At 37.3% G+C, this 26,883-nt stretch overlaps 4 protein-coding genes and 1 non-coding gene across 5 annotated transcripts; 4 read left to right on the plus strand and 1 right to left on the minus strand.

The window, feature by feature from the left end:
- Positions 1-1,417: 1,417 nt before the first annotated feature.
- Positions 1,418-1,490, plus strand: TRNAV-UAC. The gene has a single exon. It is a non-coding gene; the product is annotated as a tRNA-Val (tRNA).
- Positions 1,491-3,259: 1,769 nt separating this feature from the next.
- On the minus strand, positions 3,260-4,179 carry LOC122094389 (Werner Syndrome-like exonuclease). Its single transcript, XM_042665215.1, has 2 exons — positions 4,102-4,179; positions 3,260-3,997 (listed from the first exon to the last, which is right to left on the minus strand). The coding sequence occupies exons 1-2, from the start codon at positions 4,177-4,179 to the stop codon at positions 3,260-3,262; spliced, it is 816 nt and encodes a 271-aa protein (XP_042521149.1).
- Positions 4,180-5,894: 1,715 nt separating this feature from the next.
- Positions 5,895-8,532, plus strand: LOC122085008 (leucine-rich repeat extensin-like protein 3). Its single transcript, XM_042653436.1, has 3 exons — positions 5,895-7,006; positions 7,177-7,261; positions 7,378-8,532. The coding sequence occupies exons 1-3, from the start codon at positions 6,989-6,991 to the stop codon at positions 8,103-8,105; spliced, it is 831 nt and encodes a 276-aa protein (XP_042509370.1). The 5' UTR covers positions 5,895-6,988; the 3' UTR covers positions 8,106-8,532.
- A 7,806-nt stretch (positions 8,533-16,338) lies between these two features.
- LOC122076922 (ubiquinol oxidase 2, mitochondrial-like) lies at positions 16,339-18,876 on the plus strand. Its single transcript, XM_042642579.1, has 4 exons — positions 16,339-16,819; positions 16,942-17,070; positions 17,836-18,324; positions 18,505-18,876. Exons 1-4 carry the CDS (start codon positions 16,451-16,453, stop codon positions 18,562-18,564), a joined length of 1,047 nt encoding a protein of 348 aa, XP_042498513.1. The 5' UTR covers positions 16,339-16,450; the 3' UTR covers positions 18,565-18,876.
- A 4,682-nt stretch (positions 18,877-23,558) lies between these two features.
- On the plus strand, positions 23,559-26,032 carry LOC122084625 (ubiquinol oxidase 2, mitochondrial-like). The gene is made up of 4 exons (XM_042653026.1): positions 23,559-24,029; positions 24,165-24,293; positions 25,290-25,778; positions 25,882-26,032. Exons 1-4 carry the CDS (start codon positions 23,652-23,654, stop codon positions 25,939-25,941), a joined length of 1,056 nt encoding a protein of 351 aa, XP_042508960.1. The 5' UTR covers positions 23,559-23,651; the 3' UTR covers positions 25,942-26,032.
- The last annotated feature ends 851 nt before the right edge of the window (positions 26,033-26,883 follow it).

Below are 26,883 nucleotides of genomic sequence, written 5' to 3' on the forward strand. Positions count from 1 at the left end.
GAAAAAAAAGAAAAAAAGAGAGAGAGAGAATCAGCCATCCAATGTTGGAGGAGTAAATACACTCCACATATTGTGGTAATTTGACACCGGGCTTAGCTACAACTGGCAATCTCCTCTTCAAAGCTGTGTTTTTTTATTAATGTAAAAATATATTAGACCCACATCATCTTTTTCAACCCGATCGCATTCGTAGCAATGAACCCTCTTGTAAGCCATCTGTATATATTAAACGATTGGACCCCATCAGGGGGTTTGCTGCCAGGCTGCGTGACACTTGTGTTAGTGTAGGGTCCCATGGGACCATGCGCACGGACATCTAGGGTAGGGGAGGGGAGGGGCGTTTAATACCCCACATGAGAGGGAGTAGGGGGACATTGATAAGCAGTGTTCTTTGAGCAAGTGACACAGAGGAGAACTCCAATAAAGTGTGAATAAAAAGGTTTTGTAGATTGGAAGGCAATAAGATGAAGAAGAAAGAGACAGATTTCATGTCAAGAAGAAAGAGACAAGTCTGCCCCAACCTCCCCTAGAGTAGGGGTGTCAGAACCTAGCATGAACTAGTAAAATCGACCAAAAAAAAAAAAAAAAAATCAAATAGAACTGATCCTTAATTCCTTATTGGACTGGGGTATGATAAGATTGGCAAAAAACTAGATTGAACTGAATCGACTGTTATCCAGATCGGAAATCGAATCAAATGAAAATGATAAAATTCATTGAGAATGAGTTATGAATAGAGGTAAACTAATTATTCCTTGATTTTAATATTAGTGAAAAGATTGCTGGTTGTAAGGGAAATTGTTACAAATCAATTAGTACGAGGTTATGAATAGGAAAATTGATTAATAGTAATATTTTCATTGATCTCTTTTTGTCCATTTTGTTATTTCAATTTTGGTTACCTTCTCATTAATTAGTTATCCATTAATTTCAATATTAGTTATCTTTCCCTAATAATTTATTCCTCTGTTTTGATTACAATATGAATATATCAAATCAATTTTCCTATACCTAGTTATTATCTGTTTGACTTGGAGAAGATGATTTAAAGTGTTTTTACTGAATCTTTCCTCACTATAGGTTTTGAATGTAAGATTCTATTATGGTTCAAAATCAAAATAACAGATTTAAACTGGTATTAACTAGATACTAAAAAATCAAAACTATACTAGATCGAAACCAAACTGACCGCTTGACTCCACTACCATGGAGGCTCAGGGAACCTTTTCCCATATTTATTATTAACAAATAAGAACCGAAAAACTATAACCTCAAATCCTGACCCTTATGTATAAACCCAAAACTCTAATCCCTAAACATAGAATGCATTTAAAAAAAAAAAAAAAAAAAAAAAAGAGAAATGAAACCATAATTATTATTAGTTATCATTTTTAAACCTTAGTTACTTATTAACTTCGTTGCTGTGGTGTAGTGGTTATCACGTTAGTCTTACACACTAAAGGTCCCCAGTTCGATCCTGGGCAGCAACAGAAATTATTCTAATTTTTTTTTTTGTGTTTCTCCTCTTTCTTTTAATTTAATTTTTTTTCTTTCCTTCTAATTATTTTGGTAAGATTTCTCTCCTACTCCATTGAATTATTTGCAAATTACTAGGGTGATCACAGTCTCAAATCCACTACGCCCCATTTGTTTAGTAGAGAGTTTAGTTTAATTTTATTGGGAGAGAGATAAGTATGCCATCGATATGAAGTATGTTAGCGGATAGCACCAATAGGAACACATGATGGAATATCATTCAGAAAGGATATGAGGATCATTTAAAAAAAGAAGAAGAGAGAGATAGACACAATAGGTGCTAGCATACTTGATATCGGTGGCATACCCAACATTTTCCCAATTTTATTTTTGGGTTTCCTACTAATTATTTTGATAAGATTTCTCCGGTACTCTATTGAATTCTTTGCAAATTACTATTTGTTTCGTAGAGAAATTGGGGTGGGATAACTTGACATGTGGGTCCCATGGTGTTATGGTGTGAGACAGGGGTGGTAAAATGGGGTAGATGTATTGTAGCTTCCCACCCCAACTCGTTTCGTTGGGTGGGATGGTTCAGGAATCTTGGAGTGACAAAGAGATGTTGAGTGAGAGGAAAGTGGAGAGGGAGAGAGCGAGGAAGGAAGAAGAATGGCTTGCAAGGGTTCTTTAGCAAGGTGGAAAGAGGATTAAGGGGTTAGAGATCGACGCTCGTGTCACGGGAGTATCATGGAAGACAATCAATGCCTACACACCAATAGCTCGAACCGTCGGTCGTGCCCTAGGACGTGGGTTGGCTGGTTTGGGGAGCAACTGTATTTGGCAAATCCTGAACCTGAACATAGTTGATTAGGTCTCAAATTGCAAGTTGCAGGAATTCTTCCTCCTCCTGCTTGTGTGAATTATATATCAAATTGATTAGGTCTCGAACGGGTTTGCTGGTTTCTCCGTTCAATTTGTGAGTGAATCATGTATCAAATTGCAGGTTGCATGATTTTCTTCGTTCTTCCTTCCTTCTTCTACTTGACACAGAAACAAATCCTATAATCGGATGGCTATATATGTCTATCTCCATAATAATAAAAAAAAAAAAGTTGAGGAAGGAGGTGCCCTTGAATCATGGATCAAGGTTTTGAACATGTTCAAGATTTTCTCAACGTTCAGTCTCACCCTAATATAATACAGAGGTGAATGGATTTGAAGGGAGGAAGCGATAAAAAACAAGGAAAAAAATGAATCTCCGGATCTTTCATAAAAATCCATAATGGCATTGTAGGTATATACCCAGATTTTGTTGCGTTCCACGGCAAGAAAAAGATGCAGGAGGCAGAGAGACGGGAGATAGAGGGAGACAACCGTTGCGCTTTTCTTTCCCGCAAGGGGCTGGGGTAGCTGCAAGGATAGGGGTGGGAGAAAGAGGAGGTCACATGGCCCGACAAGAAAAGTTGCGTCGTCTACCCATATTCTTATCCCAAACAACCAAATGACTTAACACAATTGGCTGAGAAATTCCTTACAAGAATCCCACCCCATTAAAATACCATCAATCAAACGAGCCCTGGTTCATTTTTTATCACAACACACACGAACTTCATGGTGAAAATGGAAATTAGAGAACGGAAGAAAAGCAAACAAGAGTTATTGTTGATTGAAAAAAAGAACCAAAGAGGCAATAGTTCATTCAATCCCAGATTCTAGAGCACACCAAGAGCAAAGAGCAGAGAGCAGACTTCAATAAAATAATTTAGGTCTCTTCTTATGCACTTCATCGACTTCCTTGGATAATCAAACTCTTTCCAATCTCAAAAGAAAGAAAAGCATCAAGACAAGCATATTGAACTTGATCGTAGGTCAGCCACTCTGCATCCCATCTACTCATCGTTACCTTCCTCGGCTTCCCTATTTCTTTTCCTAGTACCTCTCTTGTTAGCTCTTTCAGCCCACTACTCCTAAGCTCCGGCATGCTCAACCTCGTCGCTGCCAAAGAACTGAGATCCAAAGTGTTCAAGACGTTCAATTCGTGATCCTCCAATAGCTTCTCCACGTCCCCTTCGATTCCTACTCCAACAAACCTCAAACTTGGGTTGTTGAGGAATTCGATTAGAGAAGTGGGTATGAGATCTGCGTAAAGGAGTTGAAATATCAGACGAGTGCATTCCACGCAAAGCTGTAAAAAGGAGACCTTGTACTCCACGCTGCGGCTGAAGCTTGGGCACCATTCCACATCGAGACCCACGACGAGCTGCTTCTGATCAATTCTATGATGGTGGACGCGTTGGATTCCGGCGATCCAGACGTCGACGACGGAGGCAGTGTAGGTCAATGTGGTTCGGATTTGATCACCGAAGAATGTGACGCAGTAGATTTGGCGGTCATCAGAGGGACAATCTTCTTCCACATCTTCTATGTGGGTGGCTGTGCTTGTTATCTCTGTTTGCTCGATTAGATTCGAGGTAGCTAAATATGGGCTCCAGTTCGAGGTTGGCTCCGGCTCGTGATGAACCTGAGATTCCCAATCTGAGCTCTGTTCGCAATCAACTTCTCAGTCTCCATCTTCTTCGCTTCGTCTGGCTCGACTATCCTCAACCCAAGGCTCGTTCTCCATACAAGGAATCTGATACTTGTCAACTTGCAGAGTTGTAGTCGCAATCGCAGCAGAGCAGACTTAAATTGGAAGAAAGCCATATATTCAGGTTTTTTTTTTCTCTTAATGAGGTACAACTCTTTTCTTTGCGTATGCTCTATAGCTTTCCATAAACTAGTAAAGAATGTTGAAGGTAGCTGCTTTAAACAGATTCCAGAGTGGAATACAATGACTAGAAAACTCCCATCAGTGTGCAGAGGAAAAGCTAGGGTTTTCATTCTTCTCAGATTCCTTTTCTTTTCAGAAGAAAACAAAAATGCAAACCCTATCGCGTCTCTAGCTTGTGCTAGCCCATAACAAGTAGCAGTCTGGATTGCACTGCAGAGTGTATAGATGAAATTTATTTAAAACCCAGAATTCTATATGGAATTCGTCTTCATCGATTTTGTTTTGAATCAGATTAATCAGCCTGGAATAGATTGAAACCTTTGAAATTGAAATTTGAAAATTGAAAATTGAAAGCAAGTAAATATGTTCAAATATCTGGTGCAAGGATTAAAGTATCGATATCGGTCGTCGTATTGGTCGGCCAAAATTAAGATACATATCGGAGGGTATCGTATCGTATCGGAGATATATTTAGATACGCTAAAGATACACATATAAATAGATAGGAAACATTTTTTTAAACACTTTTGCATAAAGAATTTGTTAAAAAAAGCTATTGATAACATATATTATGCATAAACACTAAATTGAGGGTATCGTACTAAGAATTCAAGGTCTGTAGTTGTCCCATAAATGTAAAATCCTTGTTCCAAACCTTGATTTCCACTTTAGTTAGAGAGAAATATGGTTGACAGCAACTTTGGAACAAAAACCCTCCAAAAAATCGTTTTTTTTTTTTGAAAAATTACCCATATTGACCATTATATGACTGTAGTGCCGATACGTATCGATACTCACCGATTTATATATATTGATACTCACCGATACTTGCTGATATATACCGATTGGTACCGATCGATACATACCAATCGATACCGATACGTACCAATACATACCGAAACGTATATTTTACCTCAATTTTATATTTTTCATAGAGTCGTATCGAGGCATGTCGTATCATATCGATGTGTATTAGTGGTGTATTGATGCATATCGGTATGTATTGTAGGATATATATCGATACGAAATGATTTAAAAAATTCAATGTATCGTCTCGGTGTGTATCGTATCGGCCAACTACATTTAAGATACGTATCGGAGGGTATCATATCAATATCGGAGATACTTAAAACCATGATTCTGGTGTTTTTTTTGAATTTAATTTAATTTAATTTTTATTTTTTAATTTAAAGTGTCACCAAATGGGGCCCTAATGATTCCTCAATCCTCATGCCTAACTGCCGGCTGTGCCGACCATCGCCGCAACGTCGCACCTGCGGCAGAGGATGTTTTCACAAAGCTATTGACCTTTGGGAGCTGCAGCCCCTGCACAGTTTGGTTAGCAAGGCAAGGTAGGTAAATAAGCATCCATGTGCTGCTACTGTATCAGTTTATATGCTTTTTGTTATTGAAAGGGGGAAAAACAGTCTATATATATTTAGAGGAAGTTCTCCACAAGGGCAGTCCTCCCATCTTAAACTTCTATCCTGGCCAGGTGGGCCTACGTGGATCTGCGCCACTATTGGAGTGGTATAAGATATTCTATCTCTCACCTCTCCTAATGAAATAACATATCTATCCCTTCGTTGTGGGAGGAGAGAGATAGACTTGGGAAGTACTAGCGTACACTGCACTAGAAAATTTCCCTTATCTTTTATGGGAAAAATTTGTCTGAACCACTAGGTGTAGCGTATGCCTACTCAGAAAAAATTCCTTTCTTTTTTTCTCTCTCCTCTAAAAAATGATAAATAATTATCTATGAGGGGCGTAAGGTAGCTCGGTTGGTGGCTTAGAGAACCCTTGCCTTTTTTTTTTTTTTTTTTTTAATTATTATTAAAATTACACCAGGGAAAGTTATACCAAAATCAAATCCAACCCTTATCCCTTTCTATTGTGAATAGCCTCCAACTGGATGGATCTTTTCTGATTTTTCTCTTTGTGATAACCTCTACTTATTTGTGGGGGTAGCAGCACAACAAAACAAATGAAAGAAGAAAAAGATGGTCCATATACAAGGGTAGTAAGCTTGGGATGGTTCCAGTCATCCAATAGAGCTCAAACTTACAGAACCAAGGACAAACTACAAAAATGAATTGGCACAATCCAATGTCTTACTCTCCCAATTGGTGCAGTTACCATCAGCTGGGCAATGGAATCCAGGCTACATCATCAACCTTTCCTTTTCTTGACAAAAACATACACCAAAGGCAGTTTCTATTTGAAACCTTGACAAACATATCTATCCTATGCATCAGAGGGAAAAAAATCACTCTTTTTCAAGTTGAATTGTAAAGAAGGGATGCCTTGAGAATGGATATCCTTCACCAAAAGCTACTTTGATTTTTTTGACTTCTGATCGATCAGCCATGATCATGCTTGTCACTTTATTTCCCTTCTCTTATTCCTTTTCTGATCGGCTTTGGATATCCTAACCTCACACACACATGCACTTCATCTCAATTATAGATGGCCATCCATTCCAAAGCAAATTCCCTTTGTCCAACCAAAAACACTTTTCCTAACCTCTCTCTCTCTCTCTCTGGGGTGTGCATGAATTTTTGTGTGTCTGAAGAAGATTCCTTGCATGACCCACACCTTTAACCTTTCAAATATTCCCTACTTCCATGTACAAATGAAAACCCAGAAGCCAATTCTTCATTTGCGCACTACCATCCTTCCAATTTTGTACAAGAAACCGCTATCTTCTTCTCCTCTTTCTCCCTACATTTCTCTTCCTCACCCATGGTTCCTGAGTTGGAGGTAAGTCTTTTGATCGACATCTCTCTCCTCCTAAACAATGATAGTGCTTATCATAAACTTGAATCTCAGTAATTTACTGGTTTAATTCATTCATTGTGGTTCATTACTGTGTGCAAATAACATATATATCGTGAGGCACTAAATCATTCACTGGGGTTCTGATAATGCAGAAGCCTCGAATCACAGAGATACAAGTCCGGATGGACTGTAATGGGTGTATACAGAAGATCAAAAAGGCCTTGCACGGCATTAACGGTGAGTATTTGAATAATGTACATCTACATATTCTACATATTCTTTTCTTCTGCTATTTTGTTCTCTTTCCCTGTTGTTCAAGTTAACATTTGTGACTGATTTCTGATTCTCCACAGGGATATATGATCTCTATATCGATTACCCCCAGCAAAAATTGACCGTAGTTGGCTGGGCTGATCCTGAAAAGATTGTCAAGGCTATCAAGAAGACAAGAAAGAGTGCCACAATCTGTGCCCACAGAGAACCAAGTGAGCCCCCATCTCAGCCATCAGAACCAGCACCACCTGAAGGTGGTGGACAACCAGCCCCTGATGCCACAAAACCTCCACCTGCAGAATCCCCACCCAATGAAACAGTTCCACCGCCAGAGCCACCCAAAGACCTGCCACCACCTGAAAATCCAGCACCTGAGACAACACCATCATCTGTAGCTGCTGACACTGCTGCACCCTTGCAAATTCACAACCATAGTCCGAAAGACTTTGAAGATGTCCACATAATTCATCACCATCCACATGACTATGGCTATGGGTACAGCAATGGTGGGCATTGGAACAACTATCCTACTGGACATGGTTTCCGACTTGAGCCACCCGTTTATGTCACTCACAGCTACAACACCTGCAAACCATCCACTTCCACTTCTGAAACACACAGCTACAATACCCATAAGCCATCTCCTTCCATTTCTGAATATGAGTACATCCGGTCACCTCCTCGACACAACCGTTACAGTCAGACGGAGCACTACAGTGAAGATTACCATAACCATGGTAACAGTGATGGGAACAACATCACTTCAATGTTTAGTGATGAGAATCCAAATGCATGTAGAATAGTCTAGAGGGATAAAAAGAGAAACTAGTATGAAAAGGGCTATCTCTCTTTTCCCTACTAAAGAGAGTCCTAGCTAGAAAATTAATGGTGGATTATTAGTGAAGTAATCCATAGTATTGATGGGTCTGATTTCTAATGAGAACTTTTTTGATAAGCATTTGATAATGTTGAAACAAGAATGAGATTCTTAGATTGTAAATGCAGGAAGAATTGATCCTGTATTCCACTACAAAGGAAGGTTAGATATCCTGCCTGGTGCTCATTTATTCCAAGAGAATCCTATAAGGTACATTATTCTATGACTTCATTCCATCACCTTCTGTTTTCTGCTGATCTGTCCTTATTTTAAATTATCAGTATCATTGTGGAACTGCTGCACTTCAAAAGGAGAAAAAAATTGAATAATAATAGACTATAGATAGCTTTTCTAACAATAGATCAACAAATGATATATTTTTATGTATTTATTTAGTAGAAGTTATTTCAGATTCTGAGTTCCCATATATCAGTTCTTAACATGACTGGCAAGCAGAATATCAGGGGACTAATACTAATAGCGCCCATGCTTCAGGTCAGGAACTATCATTTCTTGCAACTTAATTACCAAGATGTCCTGAGATGATACCAAGCTTTAAAGATCAAGATCATTGAATGATCCAAACCAGTTGATCTGATTTTACACCCCAATGGGACCACCTAAGATATCTTGCTGACCAAAAGAAACCCTATCACTTGCTGGATTCTTTTGACCATCTGAGACACACAGAAAATGAGAAATGGGGTTGAGAAAAAAACCCTCTACTTCAAAATGAATAACAAACCCTAACATATATGCCTAAGATAGGTGATTTAGGTGGATTCATGTATGTAATACTTTGTGATTAAAATAGAGGGATCATCACATGAGACATTGATTTGGAGAATCTCCTTTTCTTCTCATAGGTAAGATTGGTTCCTACACTAAAAGAACTTCTGTAACTGAATCTTGAAAGAGATGCACTTCAGATTAGGTCAAAGCAGAAACAGAAACATAAATTACTAATCACCTACTCATGGCATTTACCAGACATCTAAAGTTGCAGAACAGTGCTTTCCCAAAATAATTATAATAATAAAAAACCAACAGATAAATTACAGAGTGAATCTTATTTGCATATAATTAAGAACAAACCTCATCCACAGTAGAATGTGTAGGACATTGGGCGAAAGAAAATACCAGATTTGCACTCCCTAGATCTATGATTGGGTACTGTGAACTGATTGGTGCTAGTCTCTTGGGAGGGCAGGTTTCATGGTTTATGAACATCAGTATATAGTAATATAATATATAGGATGGCCATCAACTTCTAGGGTCGACTTATAATTACTATAATAACAATCTTCCAATAGTGTTGTTAGGTTTTAAAACTACCAGCTTTCATATTTTTCATAGTTTCTAAACAGTTACAACATTTTATCAATCCTGGCTTAAATTAAAAATACCTCATTATTATTATTATTAAAAAAAAAAAAATTGAACTATTTTACCCTTATACCTTAACATTGGATAGTTATGGATCGATAATGGGGATTGGTCTTGGCCAATATAAGTTTGATCTAGGTGATCATGACCAATTTGATCCGATTTTCAAAACCATGATGACACTTCTAATATAAACACCAGCAGCGAAAGCTCCGAACAGGGTATGTCCCCGTTGAATTCTTAGGCTCCGTTTGGTAGTCATTTAGTTTTAGAAATGACGTTTCATTTTAAAAACAGAATTTTCAGTTTCTGTGTCAAAATGTTGTTTTAAAAGAAAAAAATAGTGTTTGATGAACCTGTTTCAGAAATGATTGCCCTAGTTCACTTTTTTTGTATTTGGAATGAACCTGAAATGTCAGAACAAGGTTTCGTTGTTCCATAATTTTTTTTTAACGGAAAAAAAAAAGTTTTGAATGACTACCAAACACAACCTTAGTTTGTTATACACTAATTTTTTGGAGAAAGAATGCTACCCATCTAGTGTCTCTCACGTAGACATGTACTATTTTCGAGGTGCAAAAGCGCATCTTTTCATATCCCCTGAAAACAAAGTCTCGTGCCTATGCAAGGGGAATGCTAAATGGATAGCATTCTTTCTTCCAAAAATTATATCGTATAGGAAAATCCTAAACTTTGTTGAATTAAAAATTCAAATAAAATAAAATAAAATAAAAAATTCGAGAAATCTTTTTTTTTTGGAACCAAATCAACTGATTTGATTCAGCTGTGAGCAAGTAGTTAGGTATCAATAGTCAATATTGATCCGGATCGGATCGGTGAGTATTTGTCACTTTTGCCTTTTTTTAAAAGGTACATTTTTTTTTTTTTAACTCTTTTACCCCTAAAACGATACGGGTAATCGATTAGATATCAATCTCGATCTCAGCAAATACTAATACAATACAACCGACCGATTGACCAATACTTGAAACCATGGCCTGCGAGGGAAGCCACAAGATCTTCTTATATTATTCCTGCCTTGGCTTTCTTTTTTATTTTTTTTATAGACTTGCCTTGGCCAACCCATGTAAACCATACCAGTAATGAAACTTGAGAGAAGATGTCTGCATTTTTTAATAATAATAATAATTATTATTTTTTTGGGTGGGACACTTTTTCAACTCCTTATAGGTTTGGTAATTGGAACAAACTTACCATTGCAGGGATCCCAAATTATGGTTGGCCCAGAACAAAAGTGGATTGGGATCCTATCCTTTTTGTGCGTGGTTTGTCTTTCTGCCATCAAATAATATGTTTTTCTTTGAAAAATAAAATATATTTTTCGAGGAAGGAACTCTACCTGTTCACCTTCGATGCTTAGATATAACGGAGTGTGAAAATATCCAAGCACCCAACGCACACAGGGGGCAACTAAATCTTTTCAAACTTGATATGTGAAAATTGTAATTTTTCCTTTACCTTTTGGCAATTTTTTGAAAACCCTTTTATATATTACAAAGGAGATACAAGTGGGGAAACAGAGGCTTAAACCGAGACCTATAGAGGCCTAAGTACTCTAACAGACTAGTCCATTCCAGCTTAATTTGCTGGCAACTATCGTCATAAAATAAGTTTCATTGGTTTTGGTCTATATCATTTGAAAACTATTCATGTTCTATCAGCATATTTTTTTATTCGGATGACTTAGCGCAACCATTGAATAGAGTCAACCTCATATTGATTCCCTACTCTCTCCGAATTCCTCTATCACGGGAGCCGTGGAGTTATTTCAACCTCTCTTCTTCAGATTCCTTGTTATAGATGAGTGATCTATGATCAACCTAATGAGATCACAAATAGCCCAAAAAGCCAAAAATGAATGGTCTTCAATGTCTACTTACTAAAAGAGGAAACAATGGTAAAAACTGAAGACCAAACATGAATAATGAGCGAATCAGTCTTGCAAAAAAGTACTTATCTTTCAAACCCTCCCCAAATCCCTCCGCCCTAACCCAAAAATAAATAAAAAATAAAAAATAAAATAAAATTAAGGTGTTCCTGATGCAGTCCCATATGACTTGTTTGTCGCATGTGACTTGTTTGGTTGGGGCGATGAATGACTTTTTTTTTTTTGGGTGAAGGATGATTGATTTATGAAGAAATAGTATAACTAAATGTTCAATGACATCATATATATACTTACTCTTTGTGGATAGGTAGAACCCAAGGTCCTTGTACACATGTCCAGTTTTAAATAAATAGAATTGGCCAAGTGACAAGACAAAACTTTGAAAAAGTAATAATTGGTATGCGCATAAATGGGGTGGCTGAATATTTTAAGTATTGAATCTTCATAAAATTTAAAATTTGGGTGAAAATTCCACTTTCGTAGTTATAGAATTATACTTGGACTTGAAATTTGATATATGACAAATCAAAAACATTTTCTACATAGCCAATAATGAGAATAGCCTTATCACTATTTAACATGGTAAGACTAGATATGAGGAGTAGATACTTCTTTACTCTTCCTGCAATGTTAAAGATTTTATCTTTATTTATTTATAGTTTAATTTAGGTCTATTTAAAATTAGATAGGTTCATCTTTGTACGAAATGGATCTACATGATGTGTGCTTATATTGACATCTTAAATGTCAATCCAATCGTGATGTATAAAATAGTATAATAATGAGGAGATACAAAAGGGTTCACATATTTTTTTTCAGTAAAGGGTCCACATATTTAATAAGGAGAAAGATTTTTCTTTGGGAAAAATAAGGGAAGAGATAATGAGAAATAGATATGCATTTTCCTTTAAAAATTCATAGAAAAGAATGCTACTCAGTTGTGTGCCCCTGCTTTAGAGAGGGGCAAATGAGAGCATGCATCAAGGTATCCATCAAGAGGGGTAGGGTGATCATTTCACTAACCTTGTGTCTGAACGCGGGAGTGTAGGAGTGGCTAGCATTATCTTTTTCAAAACGTTATAATTAAAATTTGGACAAGAGAATCATATTCACAGCATCAGTATGTATGCCACTAGGAAATGCATGTAGACATCGGCCATCTGGGTAGGGAGCATAACAATTTTTTTGTACTCGTCTGTACGCAAATAAATGTTATTTTCTCTTTAAAATCTCAAGAGGAGCTAAAATCGATGGGTTGAGTTGGGTTTGGGTCTAAGAAGATTGATTGGGTAATTTTTTCAAATCGGTAAAGGGTAAGCAATGCATTCCTCGTAGGATCATGGTTCAACGAACAGTATCAGATCGTCCAATTCGACAAAGCGGTGATATTGATTTCAAGCCGATTTTTTAAAGAAAACCAATGATAGATCTGTCCCATCCGAATCAATACGGATTAACCAGTATTGATATCAGGTCGGTATCGACCAAAACCAATCCCGATGCCGATCCTGATACTGATTAATAAAAATATATGAAAAATGTGTAATATGAGAGAATCAGGTCCAATTCAATGGTTTAGATTTGCACAATTGGCAACAATGTTAATAACTCAGACCCAATTTCAAATCCCAATCAAATGAAGACAACTCAGGTGTTTGGAATTAGGATCCTCTGCAAAGCACAACTTGCCCAATTCCGAGTTCTCTTAGCCGTTTGATGCATATTGGAAAAGAGCTGGATCCGTATGAATTCATGAAATCGACCAATTTAGACCAGAATCGGTCGAGTTCGATTCCCACTGCAGCCGATCCAAAGCGGATTTTAGGGTCTATGCGGATTTTAGTTGAATCAGAATCGTAATAGAAATCGTCCGGATCCGATCCGGATTCTTACGTGGAGTTTACTGACCTTGAGAAGGTCCAGGAAGCCATGGATAACTCTCCTGCCTAACCGGGGTAAGAGGGGTAGGCAGTTGCCGATTCCTCCCCATAATTCGGAGGAGGAGAGACGTGAATGGAGAGAGCATTTTGGGGGAAACGCATTTATACCTATAAAATCATAGATCACTCAAACCTCCAGAGGTTCTGGAGTAGAGATAGAAGAAAACCAGTTGAAGGAAATGCCGGATAAAACACCATCCCAAGAATCACCACCACTTGCAGAGCCGTCTCCGGCGGTGGCTTACTTCATCAATATCACCGTTAGCAACAAGAAACTTCATGATCAATTTCCTAATATCAGAATCAGGATCCCTAAACTTCTCGTCAAGACTGTCAAGAATTCCCGACGAAGAATTCAGGGTTCCGACAGTAGCGGCAGAAGAAGAATCCAGGGTTCCGATGGCAGCGGCAGTAGCAGCAATGAGAATACAAGTAAAACAAAGAAGAGATGGGGCACCCCAAAGAAACTTTTCCCCGTTCTTCTTAAATTCTTTCGGGGTAAGAAGAAGTCTATGACTACTACTATTTCTCCCGGCAAAAACAGGTTTTTTGAACAGGGCGAATCATCAAATGATTCAGCTTCCTCTGCTACTGTAAGTATAATTAATAGCACTAATACCCAGAATAGTGAGAAACATCCCCTCTTCTCAGCATTTTCATTAGCAACTAGGTCTCCACTGTGCGATCTCAGGGGGAAGATCTGCGTGGCTTGTAAACTTTCTCTTGAAGAAGAGAAAGAGAAAGAAGAAGAATGGCTGGGTTTTGGAGAAAAACAAGCGAAATGGAGGGAAATAGTATCTTGCAGCAGCAATTCTTCGGAGGAGGATACTAGTCTCACTGAAACAGAGGAAGAAAAACAAGAAGAGGATGAAAACAATGACGACAATGAACAAGAGCTATGCAAGAAGAGAATTCTGATGGGGGAGCGATGCAAGCCTCTGAATTTCTCAGGTTTACTTCGCTATGACGAAAATGGTAATTCCCAACCAGAGTAAAGGGTATTTCATGTTGTTAATGTGACTCAAATTGTACAGTTTTGAGTATTCAGCCTTTCCTTAAAACCCCCAACCCACTAGAGAAGGTAGTGGTGATAGATTGTAGTCCTTGTGAACTGGGTAATCAAATCTTCAAGTTTATATTCTCTTCCTATTGTAATCCATTTTCACACAGGATGATGAGGATAGACAGAGATGATAGTAATGAATGATTTAAGATGAAATTAATCTTTTTCTTTCAAATATTCATTTGAGATTGTTCCTTTGAGATTTTAATTGGGCTCCTACTTCACTCTGAATTTCATATATAATTTCAAATTTTCTGTGTTTCTCCTGCCCCCCTTAATTCATTAATTCAATCTCAAAAGATGGTCAGCGGTGGGATCTCTCTCTCTAGTCTTGGACTCTATGAAGAGGACTCCTATTCATTCTCTACCTATCGACAAACGGGAGTGTAACGTTAGACTGGGAACGGGAAAATCAGTTACTAGTGGAAAACTGTAACTGTAACTCTAGGTAATAGCCAGTTGGCATAGGTGGATGACCAACACTGTAAATCTTGTATGACTTTTTAGTTACACATTTGTGTACATATCTTCCATATTTTTTGCAACTGCCACCCCAAATATAGGGATCCCATCGCGGCTACTGTAGATTCCTGTTGTTCCTCTCCGGCGAAAACCAGGGGCCCGGAATTAATGGAAAGGCGAAACAGTGGGATAAAAATCGTCTGTAACTAGGGGTGTCAATATACCTAAATCGAACCATATTGAGCCGGTTTTGGTTTGAGAGATTATCCAGTAAAAGATTGAATCATTCTGGAAATCGAATAAACCCAAAATCAAATTGAAACAGACTAAAAAAGCCAAGATTGAAACCGAAATAACTAAAAAGAAACCAAGAAATTAAACTCAAATTGGGCAAAAAACCGAAATCAATCCGTATTCACAAGGGGTCAATGCATGAACATATCAAAGGGGCAACTAGTTGAATTTGATTGTAAAATTTGACACGTTATTAATCCCAATATTATTCTCTTTATCCAATGGTTAATGTTAGAGAGTGGATATGTTATTAATTTTTAACTGTAAAGAGCTTTGCGACGACATCTTAGGACCAAGGATTGGGGTGTTTTTTAAAATCCAGACCCAGCTTGCTCTCAGATAATTCTCACCTAATTTTGGTCGTCCACATTGATAAGGATACATGTCCTCATATTAAGAGAAAATTACACCTAATTGCAGGTTAAGGGAATTTTAGAGGATCTGGATCCCCAAACTCCACAATGAATAATTATGTTTGTTTAGAGAGAGAGAGAGAGAGAGTAAAACTCCTATTAAATCGGTCATGTTTCATATTTAATCAAAGGAAAAAGAATACTACCCGATGGCATAGCCCTGCATCCAGAGACAATCGGAAAGGTATGAAATTACCATCCACACCTTTGAAATAAAATTACATTCTATGATTTTGTCCCTATGCATGTTTTCATTGGCCTTATCCAGATAAAATGGCCACAAGATAAGGTAGCGTTATCTCCCACCAGGACACTACTTGCACATGTGTCTATCTCTCTGATTGTTAAATAAATGCCATCATCTTTACTTGAAAAGAAAAACAAAATGACATCATTGATGCATTCAGCAGTACCGTTTGCTCAGAGAAGTTTCTCACTTTCTCCCAAATAAAATCAAAGTTGCGTATACCACTATTCCATTATTTTGACACGTGACGGCAGTCAACATTCAAATCTGGTTTCTCTGGAGGTCGTCTTGCATCTTCCATGTCTCTTCGATCAGTTTTGAGCGATTCTTGGGCACCACAGATTCAAAGTCTACTATCCAATCATAGGTGCTATAAACAAAAATATCTACGAGCTATAAACAAATATCGACCATGACCACAACTATATAACCCATGGTCCTAGTACCATTATAGTCATCAAAACTAAAACCTCACATTGAGACGTTCCATCTGCTTATTGTTCTTCTTTGGCTCTCAATATTGCTCTGAGTTTACGATTTGCGTTTGGGTTCTGAACCAGAAATGATGAAGGGTTCGAGGATGGCCAGTCAGCTCCTAAAGCAGCTCCGGCCGCGGCTTTTTTCCACGGCAACCCTGGGCGAACCGGCTACAGATATTTTGACGACCGGGACTTATTCTAATTTCTTCCACACAACGACGGGCGTACCAGTTCGAACCGGCATGGCTTGGGTCAGGTTACCAGCGGTTGGTGTACGGCATGGAAGTACTTTGACCTCGAACAAGGAAGGGGAAGAGAAAGAAGTGAAAACCAGTTCTGGTTCAGCCGCGGGTGAACCAAAGGAGAAGGCGATGATCACTAGTTACTGGGGTATATCTCCTTCTAAGGTTACTAAGGAGGATGGCACGCCGTGGAAGTGGAGCTGCTTCATGGTATGTTACGTTCTCTGGGTATTTTCTTCATTTCAGATATTTAATTTTTAATTTCTATAAAAGAAAAAAATATTATCTTATTTAATTGTGAAAATTATTAATTTATTTTTTGTGGGGTGAAGCCTTGGGAGACGTACAAAGCGAATACTTCAATTGATGTAAAGAAGCACCACGTCCCATCTTCATTGTTGGATAAATTAGCTTTCTGGACCGTCAAGGCTCTCAGATACCCAAGTGATCTCTTTTTCAAGGTATGCTTTTCCTTCTATTCAGTGTTTAAAATTTAGGGATGCAAGTTTGGCCGTAGCCTGAACTCACTCTAAATCCAGTTTGACCCTGATCTAAACTCACTCTAAATCTGAATACGGTGTGGGCTAAGATGGAAAAAAATCGTCTGTAATTCCAATCTGATACAATTCCGTGAAATATCACCTTCAGGGGGTGACATATGTATTGATACCAATGCAATGGTCCAGATCTGATTTAAATGACACTTCACTGATTTAAGGTTTTATTAGTTGTACCAGATCTGGACCATTGCATTAGTATCAATACATGTATCACCCCCTGAATGTGGTATTTCACAAAATTGTACGAGATCGAAATTACAGACGATTTCAACCCTAATAAAGATACCTTGGCCTTGAAGGCAGGTTAAGATTGAAAATTTCTAGCCTTACGTCGAGGGTTGTACAGACCTGTCTTAGGTAAAGGTCTCAACCCCATTTATTGCAACCCTAGTTTTAGTGGAATTTTTTTTTTTTTGCATTTGCCTGGGTTACAGTCATGTAAGTGCACCCACGGGTAATAGCCAAGGAAATAGAATCCGAGGGGGAGGTTTAAAAATACCTTCTTTGGGTGAAAATTTCTATCCCTACCCTTGAAAATCTATTCTCCTGGTAGTTGCAACATCTGGTAGCAGCCAAGTTTCGTCCTGTTTTAGTACTCTTATTGGTCTACATGGGAAATGTGGTCTGGTGATCTAAACTTCATGAGGCTATTTTCTCTTGGTACAGACACAATACGATAGCCGGGCTATGTTGATTGAAACAATAGCAGCCGTGCCAGGGATGGCTGGAGGAATGCTTTTGCACTTAAAGTCCCTGAGGCGATTCGAACAGAGTGGAGGATGGATTAAAGTTCTGTTAGACGAAGCAGAGAACGAGAGAATGCACCTTATGACTTTACTGGAAGTTGCTCAGCCAAGTTGGTTCGAACGAGCTCTTGTGTTCGCAGTTCAAGGAGTGTTCTTCAATGCCTACTTCGTGGGTTACTTGATCTCTCCCAAGTTCTCTCACCGAGTTGTAGGATACTTGGAAGAAGAAGCGATTCACACCTACACCGAGTTCTTGAAGGAACTTGATAAGGGTAATATTAAGAATGTCCCAGCACCGGCTATCGCCATCGATTACTGGCAGATGGCGCCGGACTCCACACTCCGGGATATGGTGATGGCCTTGAGGGTGGATGAGGCCCATCACCGTGACGTTAACCACTTTGCATCGGTAAGGATCTTGCCCTTCTTTATGTACAGTGATTTCAAACGTCAGAGATTTCAATTCAATTTCTTCCATTGCGCGACTAGATTCCAACTAACAATTTTTTGTTGAAAATAATTAGATTGAACACTAAAATAATCATGATTGAGACTAACAAATGATTTGTTATAATTGGCTTGGTTACAGGACATACACCACCAAGGACTTGAACTGAGGGAAGCCCCTGCTCCACTTGGATATCACTAAATTCTTGCAATGGAGGGACAACATTGAATTTAAAGGAAAAAAAATTACCCAGTGAAAAGTTTGAAGCATTATAAAAAATGGATTTTTATTTATTTGTCGTTGTAAAATGTAAATGTACCAGGGAAAAGGTTCTCTCAGCCAAAGGCGTATAGCCATATAGTATGATTGCTCATATTCATGATTATAATAATATTTTTTTGTAATAAAATAAATAATGATTGGAAATTAAAATCAATGTGATGGGAGGATGTAGGTTATTTTAATTACTTAGAGAACACTCTTTCATTAATTATAGGGATTGAGTTCTCTGTCCGACTGTCTAGCTTGTGTGATAGCCTCTCAGTTTCTTTATCCTTCCATAAGGGTAAATATATCATTTCATAGGATGGAAAATAGACACACAAGGAGACACTAGCGTATATCACTCAACCTGGACATCCTTTTTCCTTAATTAACAAATGTGTTTTTTTATTTATTTTTTTGGTAGAAAAATAGTGAAAACTAAGAGACAACAAAAGATCCTAGACAAGGCGAAGGAGAAGAAAATATAAAGGTCATATGGTCAATAACAAATTAAGTTTTCCATTCCTTGAAGCCAAGGTAGTACAAGACAAATCTTAAGCGATAACTCCAAAGAAAATAGACATAATGGTTATTCAAATCATTATTTTTTTAAATTGCGCTTCAAAAATCCCTTAGAGTCATCCAGAAGACATGATGACTAAGGAGGCTGCCAATCAAGAATGCAAAAGAAAGGAGATTCTAAGATTCAACCTAATGTGGCATCACTTACCTTAGATTACAGATAATCCACCTCTAAAGGAGGACTAATGAAATATCAACTTAAAGATTCATTTTGCATTGAAGGGCAATTCCAGATTCAGGACTAGGAGACAGAGGCTTAGAGTCTCCTTTGTCACATCCAATAATTTCATTTTGATAATATATATCTTATTCAACGGCGGTAAAAATTTCTACCGCCAAATATTTTATTTACCTTAATGAATTTCATTTTACTATCTTGAAATATTTCATTTCTCTTTAAATTTATCTAAAATGTGTTTTGAAAATTATAAAAAAGCCGGCATTGTCGTGCCTATGTTCGGTGTTGATCGGTCAAATCGTATTTTGTGCTTGACTTTGTGGAATTTCAATATTTGAGGACTCTTTTGAGTCCTTGTTTGCAATGGCTTCTATCTCACATTTGCCGGCTTAATTCACATCAAGACTCTCCTAGAGACCCTAGAGGATGTAATGGAGGTTGCCGTGAGTGTTGGAATCCACCACAATCCTCCCCCAACTTACTTAATGAAGTTAGAATCCATTTATAGCTCAAAAACAACCAATCCCATTAGAGCCAAGGAGTTCTCTAATGGGGGCATAAGACGAGAGACAATCAAGATAATGCTTCAACTTCTAAGTTTCCAACTTTAATGCAAAAGATGCACACAAAAAAAAGGGAGGTATTGTTTTATGTGGGGTTCATCCAAGGGTCATTGGGAGGGCGCACAGAGGCATCTGGCAGGGCTTCCATCTCTAGGCATAAGCGCCACACTCGCCCATAAAATCATTTTCTAAAAAAATAAAAAAATAAGAAAAAAGTTCTTCAATTTGACATGAGATTAATTCAAATATTATCCTCTCTATCTAGGGTTGTCAATCGGTCGGGTTGGTTCGGTTTCAATCATGTTGAATCAGTTTCAGTATAGGAATGAGATAGACCAAAACCAATCCGTTAAGGCAGGGGTGTCAATTCTGAGCTTGCACCGGTAGGTCCGACTAAGCCCGGCACGATTACGGCTCGATCTGAACCGACTGGATTAATGAGCCAGTCACGTTTATTAAACGGGCATTCACAGTGCAGGTAGCTAGCCCGTCGGACGCTGGATTGAACCGACACGTTTATAAGTCCGACTTGAACCGAATTATTGGAGCACGACCCATCCTGACCACTTTACTACTACATAAAATTTCTATTTGCCACTACTAGTAGAAATTAATTAAAATTCCTTACCTTTTGCTTTGTAATAGAATTTGATTTAATTAACCTTTGTTCTGTAAGTTGTAATGGTCATAATTTCTTTCTTTAAAAAAAACACAACCATAATCTCATATCATTTCTATTCTTTATTAAAGAGTTGTGTCATAGATTTCAGGGTCTTCAACCCACTTAAGAAAATAATTTTATGGTAGACATGTTTAAAGCCCGTTTAGATTTAAATGAGTCCGTAGCCAGATTAAGGCTGTTTAAGGAAGCTCGATTAAAGCTCGATACCAACTGACCCGATTATAAACCGTACCATGCCCCCCAAAGCTAGGCTCATTCACTTAAACGTGCATTCAAGATACAAGGTTTCCAAGTGGTCAAGCCCGACTAGGCCTAATAGAGACCGGCCTGGCCCGACCAATTGACACCCCTACATTAAGGAACTTCGATTTTCGATCAATTTCGATCTGATTTGATTTTGATTTATTTTGATTTCTCAATATCTGGTTTAGATCGATTTATTATCGGGCTTGAATCATAATGAAATCTTACATTCATAAGCTGTAGTGACAGATAATTTCATGAAAACACTTTAAATTAATGAATAAATCACGATTTATCATTGTAAAATAAAGATAACTAATATTGAAATCGATGGAAATTGATTACTAAGAAAATAACTAATATTGAAATCATAAAATGAATCCTATCAGCCAATCATTCATTTAACTATCCAACTAATTTTTTTATAGTGAACAAGAAAATCAATGAAAGCGTTGTTACAATTTACAAATTAATTTCTCTATTCATAATCTCATATTCATTGATTTGTAACAATTATCCTTACAAGAAAAAAAATATTATCACAAAAATTATAAAAAATAGATAATCAATTTACCAATTTATAATCTCATAATTATTTATCTTTTTATTGGTTTCATTTGGTTTGATTATTGGTCAGTTCAATTTGAACTGATTTTTAACCGATCCCAACGTACCTCAATTTAAAATCAATCCAATAAAAATCGATTTAATTCAATCTGTTTAAGGTTTTGACACCTCAATCAGTATCCAATGATTGAAATAATCATATTGTTTATCCACGTGATAAAATCAAGGTGGCCTCCTACTAAATGGTCATGGTCTCAGTTGTTCTCCACTCTATGATACCATGATGTCACATCTTATTAGCAGGCTTTATTATGACACTTGGCGGAGACACCTCTCCCTAAAAAAAATAATAATAATAATAATAATAAAGAGCTTTAGTGGAAACAGCAGAACATCAAATTGCTATTATTCCACATCGTATCCCATTATTCCCACAGGACGGCGGCGGTCAACGTTCAATTTTTGGTTTCTGTGGTGGTCATCTCGGAACCTCTTGACCTTTTGCAAGTTCCATGTCTTTACGTCGCTCTTTCATTTCTGTTTAGGACGACCAAGTGTTAAAATTACGAAGCAGTCTATTTTGTCAACTGGCTTTGCTTTTCGAGCAGTTTTTAGCGATTCTTTGTTCATGCAATTTTCTAGAAACATATTTAAAGGGGGGAAAAAAAGGGTAAAAACACTGAATCAAATGCCTTCTATATTCTTTTCTCTTTTTCTTTTTAACATTTTTTTCTTCTTCTCACTTTGAATCGAAAGGAACGGTTCAGTTCGGACCAAACTGACCGAATCCTTATTAATTTAATTGGTTTCGGATTGGAGTTTATGAAATAGATAAAAATTTGAAAAAAAAAAAAAACAATGGTTGAAAGAAAAGAGGATTGGGATCCTCTCCAAAGACTCTCCCTCCAACCGAATTCGAATCAGGTTCACGTGGGAGATTGTTCTCGTATATCTCTGATCCATGAATTTAAAATCTATTTAATAAAGAAAGAGAAAGTGACTTCTAAATTGACAATTCAGAGACATACAAAATTATTCTTATACATAAACCTCATCCGATCTTTCTCCAACCTCCCTCCAACCAAAGCATATTTGGGACTTTGTGTTAACCACCTAGTGTTGGGTTGGTTTGAGGGCTAACTATTAGGAAAGCAATACGGGTTTTGCTTTAACAAAAGTTGTTGCATTCGTATTTTAGCTTTGACATGAAATCTCTCCAAATAGACCCCTAAGGTATCCACGAGACAAAGCAAGCATGGTTGATATAATCGGACCCAAAGATAGATAATTAAACCATGACTTCCACCATCGAAATGTCTATGAGATTAGATAGATGATGTCCTCGATGCGGAGAATAGATGGAGAAAAAGAAAAAAGATTTTCCCATTAAGTTCCTATACATGTGAACTAGCTCAAAATCAAACCATACCAAGCCCAAAAGTAACCCAATTACAAAATGATAAATAATAATAATAATAATAATAATAATAATAATAATAATAATAATAATAGTAGTAATAATAATAATAGTAGTAATAACAATAATAATAGTAGTAATAATAATAATAGTAGTAGTAATAATAATAATAATAGTAGTAATAATAATAATAATAGTAGTAATAATAATAATAATAATAGTAGTAATAATAATAATAATAATAATAATAATAATAATAATAATAATAATAATAATAATAATAATAATTATAATAATAATAATAATAATAATGTAAACGGATTGAATCCAAAAACTTCTTTAATGGTTTGGTTTCAAATTGGTCTAGTAATAGACCAAAATCGATTCAATACAATACAATTGAAAACCAGACCAAAACCACGGATGACCCAATTGGACCAGAACCATAGTGGATCTTTAGAGGATCCCACAACCATAAAGAATAAAAAGGGTTATAGCAAGACCAAGCATGATCCTTCCGCCATGTGTGTCAACAGAAGAAACTTCAAAGCCTTCTTCTCACCAACTTACCGAGTCTAGCACGAAAAAATAGACTTACCCAATGTAACATGCTGTTAGCCTTAAACCGAGCAGCGAACCTCAACACTATATAAAGAATAAACCTTCCTCCAAACTCTACCAGCATCGTAAGTTGAAGTCTTCAAAACAAAACTCCAAAAGAAAACGCTTTCGCCTGAGACACATTCCCGATATCTTTGTTGTTGCAATTTACGTTTGGGTTCTGAAGCAGAGATGATGAAGGGTTCAAGGATGGCCGGCCAGCTGCTGAAGCAGCTCGGCCCACGGCTCTTTTCCACGGCAACCCTGGGCGAACCGGCTACAGAGATTTTGACGACCGGGACTTATTCTAGTTTCTTCCACACAACTACAACTAAAACGGGTGTACCAGGACGAACCAGCATGGCTTGGGTCAGGTTCCCAGCGGTTGGTGTACGGCATAGAAGTACCATGGCCATGAACAAGGAAGGGGAAGAGAAAGAAGTGAAAACCGGTTCTGGTTCAGCCGGGGGTGAACTGGAAGGGAAGGCGATGATCACTAGCTACTGGGGGATATCTCCTTCTAAGGTTACTAAGGAGGATGGCACAGAGTGGAAGTGGAGCTGCTTCAGGGTATGTTACGTTCTTTTTTCCTTTTTTTTCGAAAAGAAATGGAGATGGATATTTTCGTCATTTCAGTTTTCTTATTTAATTGTGAAAATTATTTATTTATTTATTTATTTTTGGTTTTGGGGGTTCTTGGTGAAGCCATGGGAGACGTACAAAGCGAATACTTCAATAGATCTGAAGAAGCACCACATCCCAAATACGATGTTGGATAAATTAGCTTACTGGACTGTCAAGACCCTCAGATACCCAACTGATCTCTTCTTCAAGGTATGCTTTCTTGTCTTTACCTTATATAGGAATAGATTTCAGCGTGGATGGACAGAAATAACATTGGATTTCCCAAATAAAGTCTCTCTCAATTATTTTTCCCAAATGCTCTGTTTGATTTGTTGAATTTTTTTTTGTGCAAATGTCATTTCACATGAAAATTTTCTTTCATCTCTACTTCTTTTCATTGTATTCTACAGGCTCTGAGTAGTATTGTAGATGCCCTAGTTCGGAAGGGCTTGTCTCTTATGTGTGTGACAGATTGACCTATTTCCACTCATTGGCTATATGATCTATGTTGGTCTGAAGCCATTGCCTGTTCACATAATGATCAGTAATTTTCTATTCTACCAAAAAAAAAAAATTGTGTAAACAATATTTTACATGTCAATTTTCCTACCATTTTCATGAATTTGTTTGTATTTTATGTTAAAATAATTCATGAAAAAATATTATTTTATAGAAAATTTTTAGCTGCCCTCATAATCACATGCACCAAATGGAATAATCCCCTTCAATTCCCTATGGGTTTACAAATACCCCGTTAGATTTTTTGTATTTTTTAAAATACCCTTTTAATCAAAACGGAATTCCATTTTTGACCCTGTAATTATGTGCACCAAGAAATTTTCTACTACCTAGGTTGTACAAAAAATTTATCCTTCATAAATGAATGAAGAAATTTTCTATGAAAACAAAGATGGAAATACTTTTCAAAATGTTATGTGACCAGAATTCCGTGATATTTCATAGTGGAAGGATGTAAAGTACAATTTTAACAAGTCTCGCATGAATAGATAGACCACTTCTTACCTTATATTTTTCTACCAAAAACTTTTCCTTATATTTCGTGTAATAGTGGGAGAAGAATAAAAATTCTCTCTTCCCACTGGTCAAAAAAAGTCTTCTCTACCTTAGAGTTCCGTTCCAATTGAGTCGACTAGTTTCATTCCGAGTCGAGTTCTAAACTTGATGAGCTTTTCTCTCTTATTACAGACACGATACGATAGCCGAGCTATGTTGCTTGAAACGGTAGCAGCCGTGCCAGGCATGGCTGGAGGAATGCTTTTGCACCTCAAATCCCTTAGGCGATTCGAACACAGCGGAGGATGGATTAAAGCTCTGTTAGAAGAAGCAGAGAACGAGAGAATGCACCTTATGACTTTCCTGGAGATTTCTCAGCCCAGGTGGTTCGATCGAGCTCTTGTCTTCGCAGTTCAAGGAGTGTTCTTCAATGCCTACTTCCTGGGTTACTTGATCTCTCCAAAGTTCGCTCACCGAGTCGTAGGATACTTGGAAGAAGAAGCGATTCACACCTACACCGAGTTCTTGAAGGAACTTGATAATGGTAATATCAAGGATGTCCCAGCGCCGGCTATCGCCATCGATTACTGGCAGATGGCGCCGGATTCTACACTCCGGGATGTCGTGGTCGTCTTGAGGGCGGATGAGGCCCATCACCGTGACGTTAACCACTTCGCATCGGTAAGGATCTTGCCTTCTTTTATGTTGTTATGCAAAAAATTGTGTGGGTTGGAGATGGAATTGAGACTTAATTAAACGAATTATTTGTTTTAATTGGTTGCAGGACATACACTACCAAGGACTTGAACTAAGGGAAGCGCCTGCTCCAATTGGATATCACTAAAATCTTACAAAGGAGGGACAGAGGAGGAAAAAATATCCAAGTGAAAAAGTTTGGAGCATTGTAAATTTTATTTGTTTAATTATTTACTTAATGGGATATTGAAGCATATATACAATTTTCTTCCAATAAATATGGCTCTGATACCAGCTCTTTTTTAGTTTATTTATTTATTTATATTCTCACTTGTTATCCAAAAAAAAAAAAAGAAGTATATTAATTAATGGTGTCAAAATTATATGCGGAGAGGCAGTGAGGTGTAGTGAGCGGGATCGTCCTAGCTGTTAGATGCTCAATGCACTTCACCGCTCATTGGTGGATAATTTGGACTCTAATTAATAGGCATTGAGTACCCTATCTGGCTGTAGCATACCTTATTGCCTCCCTATATCTATCTCTCTACTTCCCACAATAAATGGCAGATATGTCATTTCATAATAGTGAGGAGAGAGATAGACACATGGGGACACTAGCTACTTAGCCTGAAAATGTTCTTTCTCCCTAATTAATAATTTTTTTTTAAGGTGAAGAAAATAATTTATTAAAATAACAAAGAATATGAAACCATAAGTTGTGAAACAAGCCAATTAGCGAGAAACTAAGAGGCACCACAAAAGCCTTTGACAAGGCGGAGGAAAAGAAAATACAATGATCATATGATCAACCACAAATTAAGTTTCTTATTCCTTGGAGTGAAGGTAGTACAGGGCAAATCTTAAACGACAACTCCAATCAAAATAGACATAATGACCATCCAAATCATCAATTTTTTTTCATGGCACTTCAAAGATTTCTTAGCCTATGTTTGGAAGTCAAGAAAAAATGAAAAAAAAAAAAAAAAAAAGAATTTGGGGAGAAAGATAGACACATAAAAAATCATTATTTAATTCTAAATTTTGTTTTATTATATATATGTATATATATATATATATATATATATTTTTT

The sequence above is a fragment of the Macadamia integrifolia genome, chromosome 1 (genome assembly GCF_013358625.1).
Source record: "Macadamia integrifolia cultivar HAES 741 chromosome 1, SCU_Mint_v3, whole genome shotgun sequence".
Lineage (NCBI taxonomy): Eukaryota > Viridiplantae > Streptophyta > Magnoliopsida > Proteales > Proteaceae > Macadamia > Macadamia integrifolia.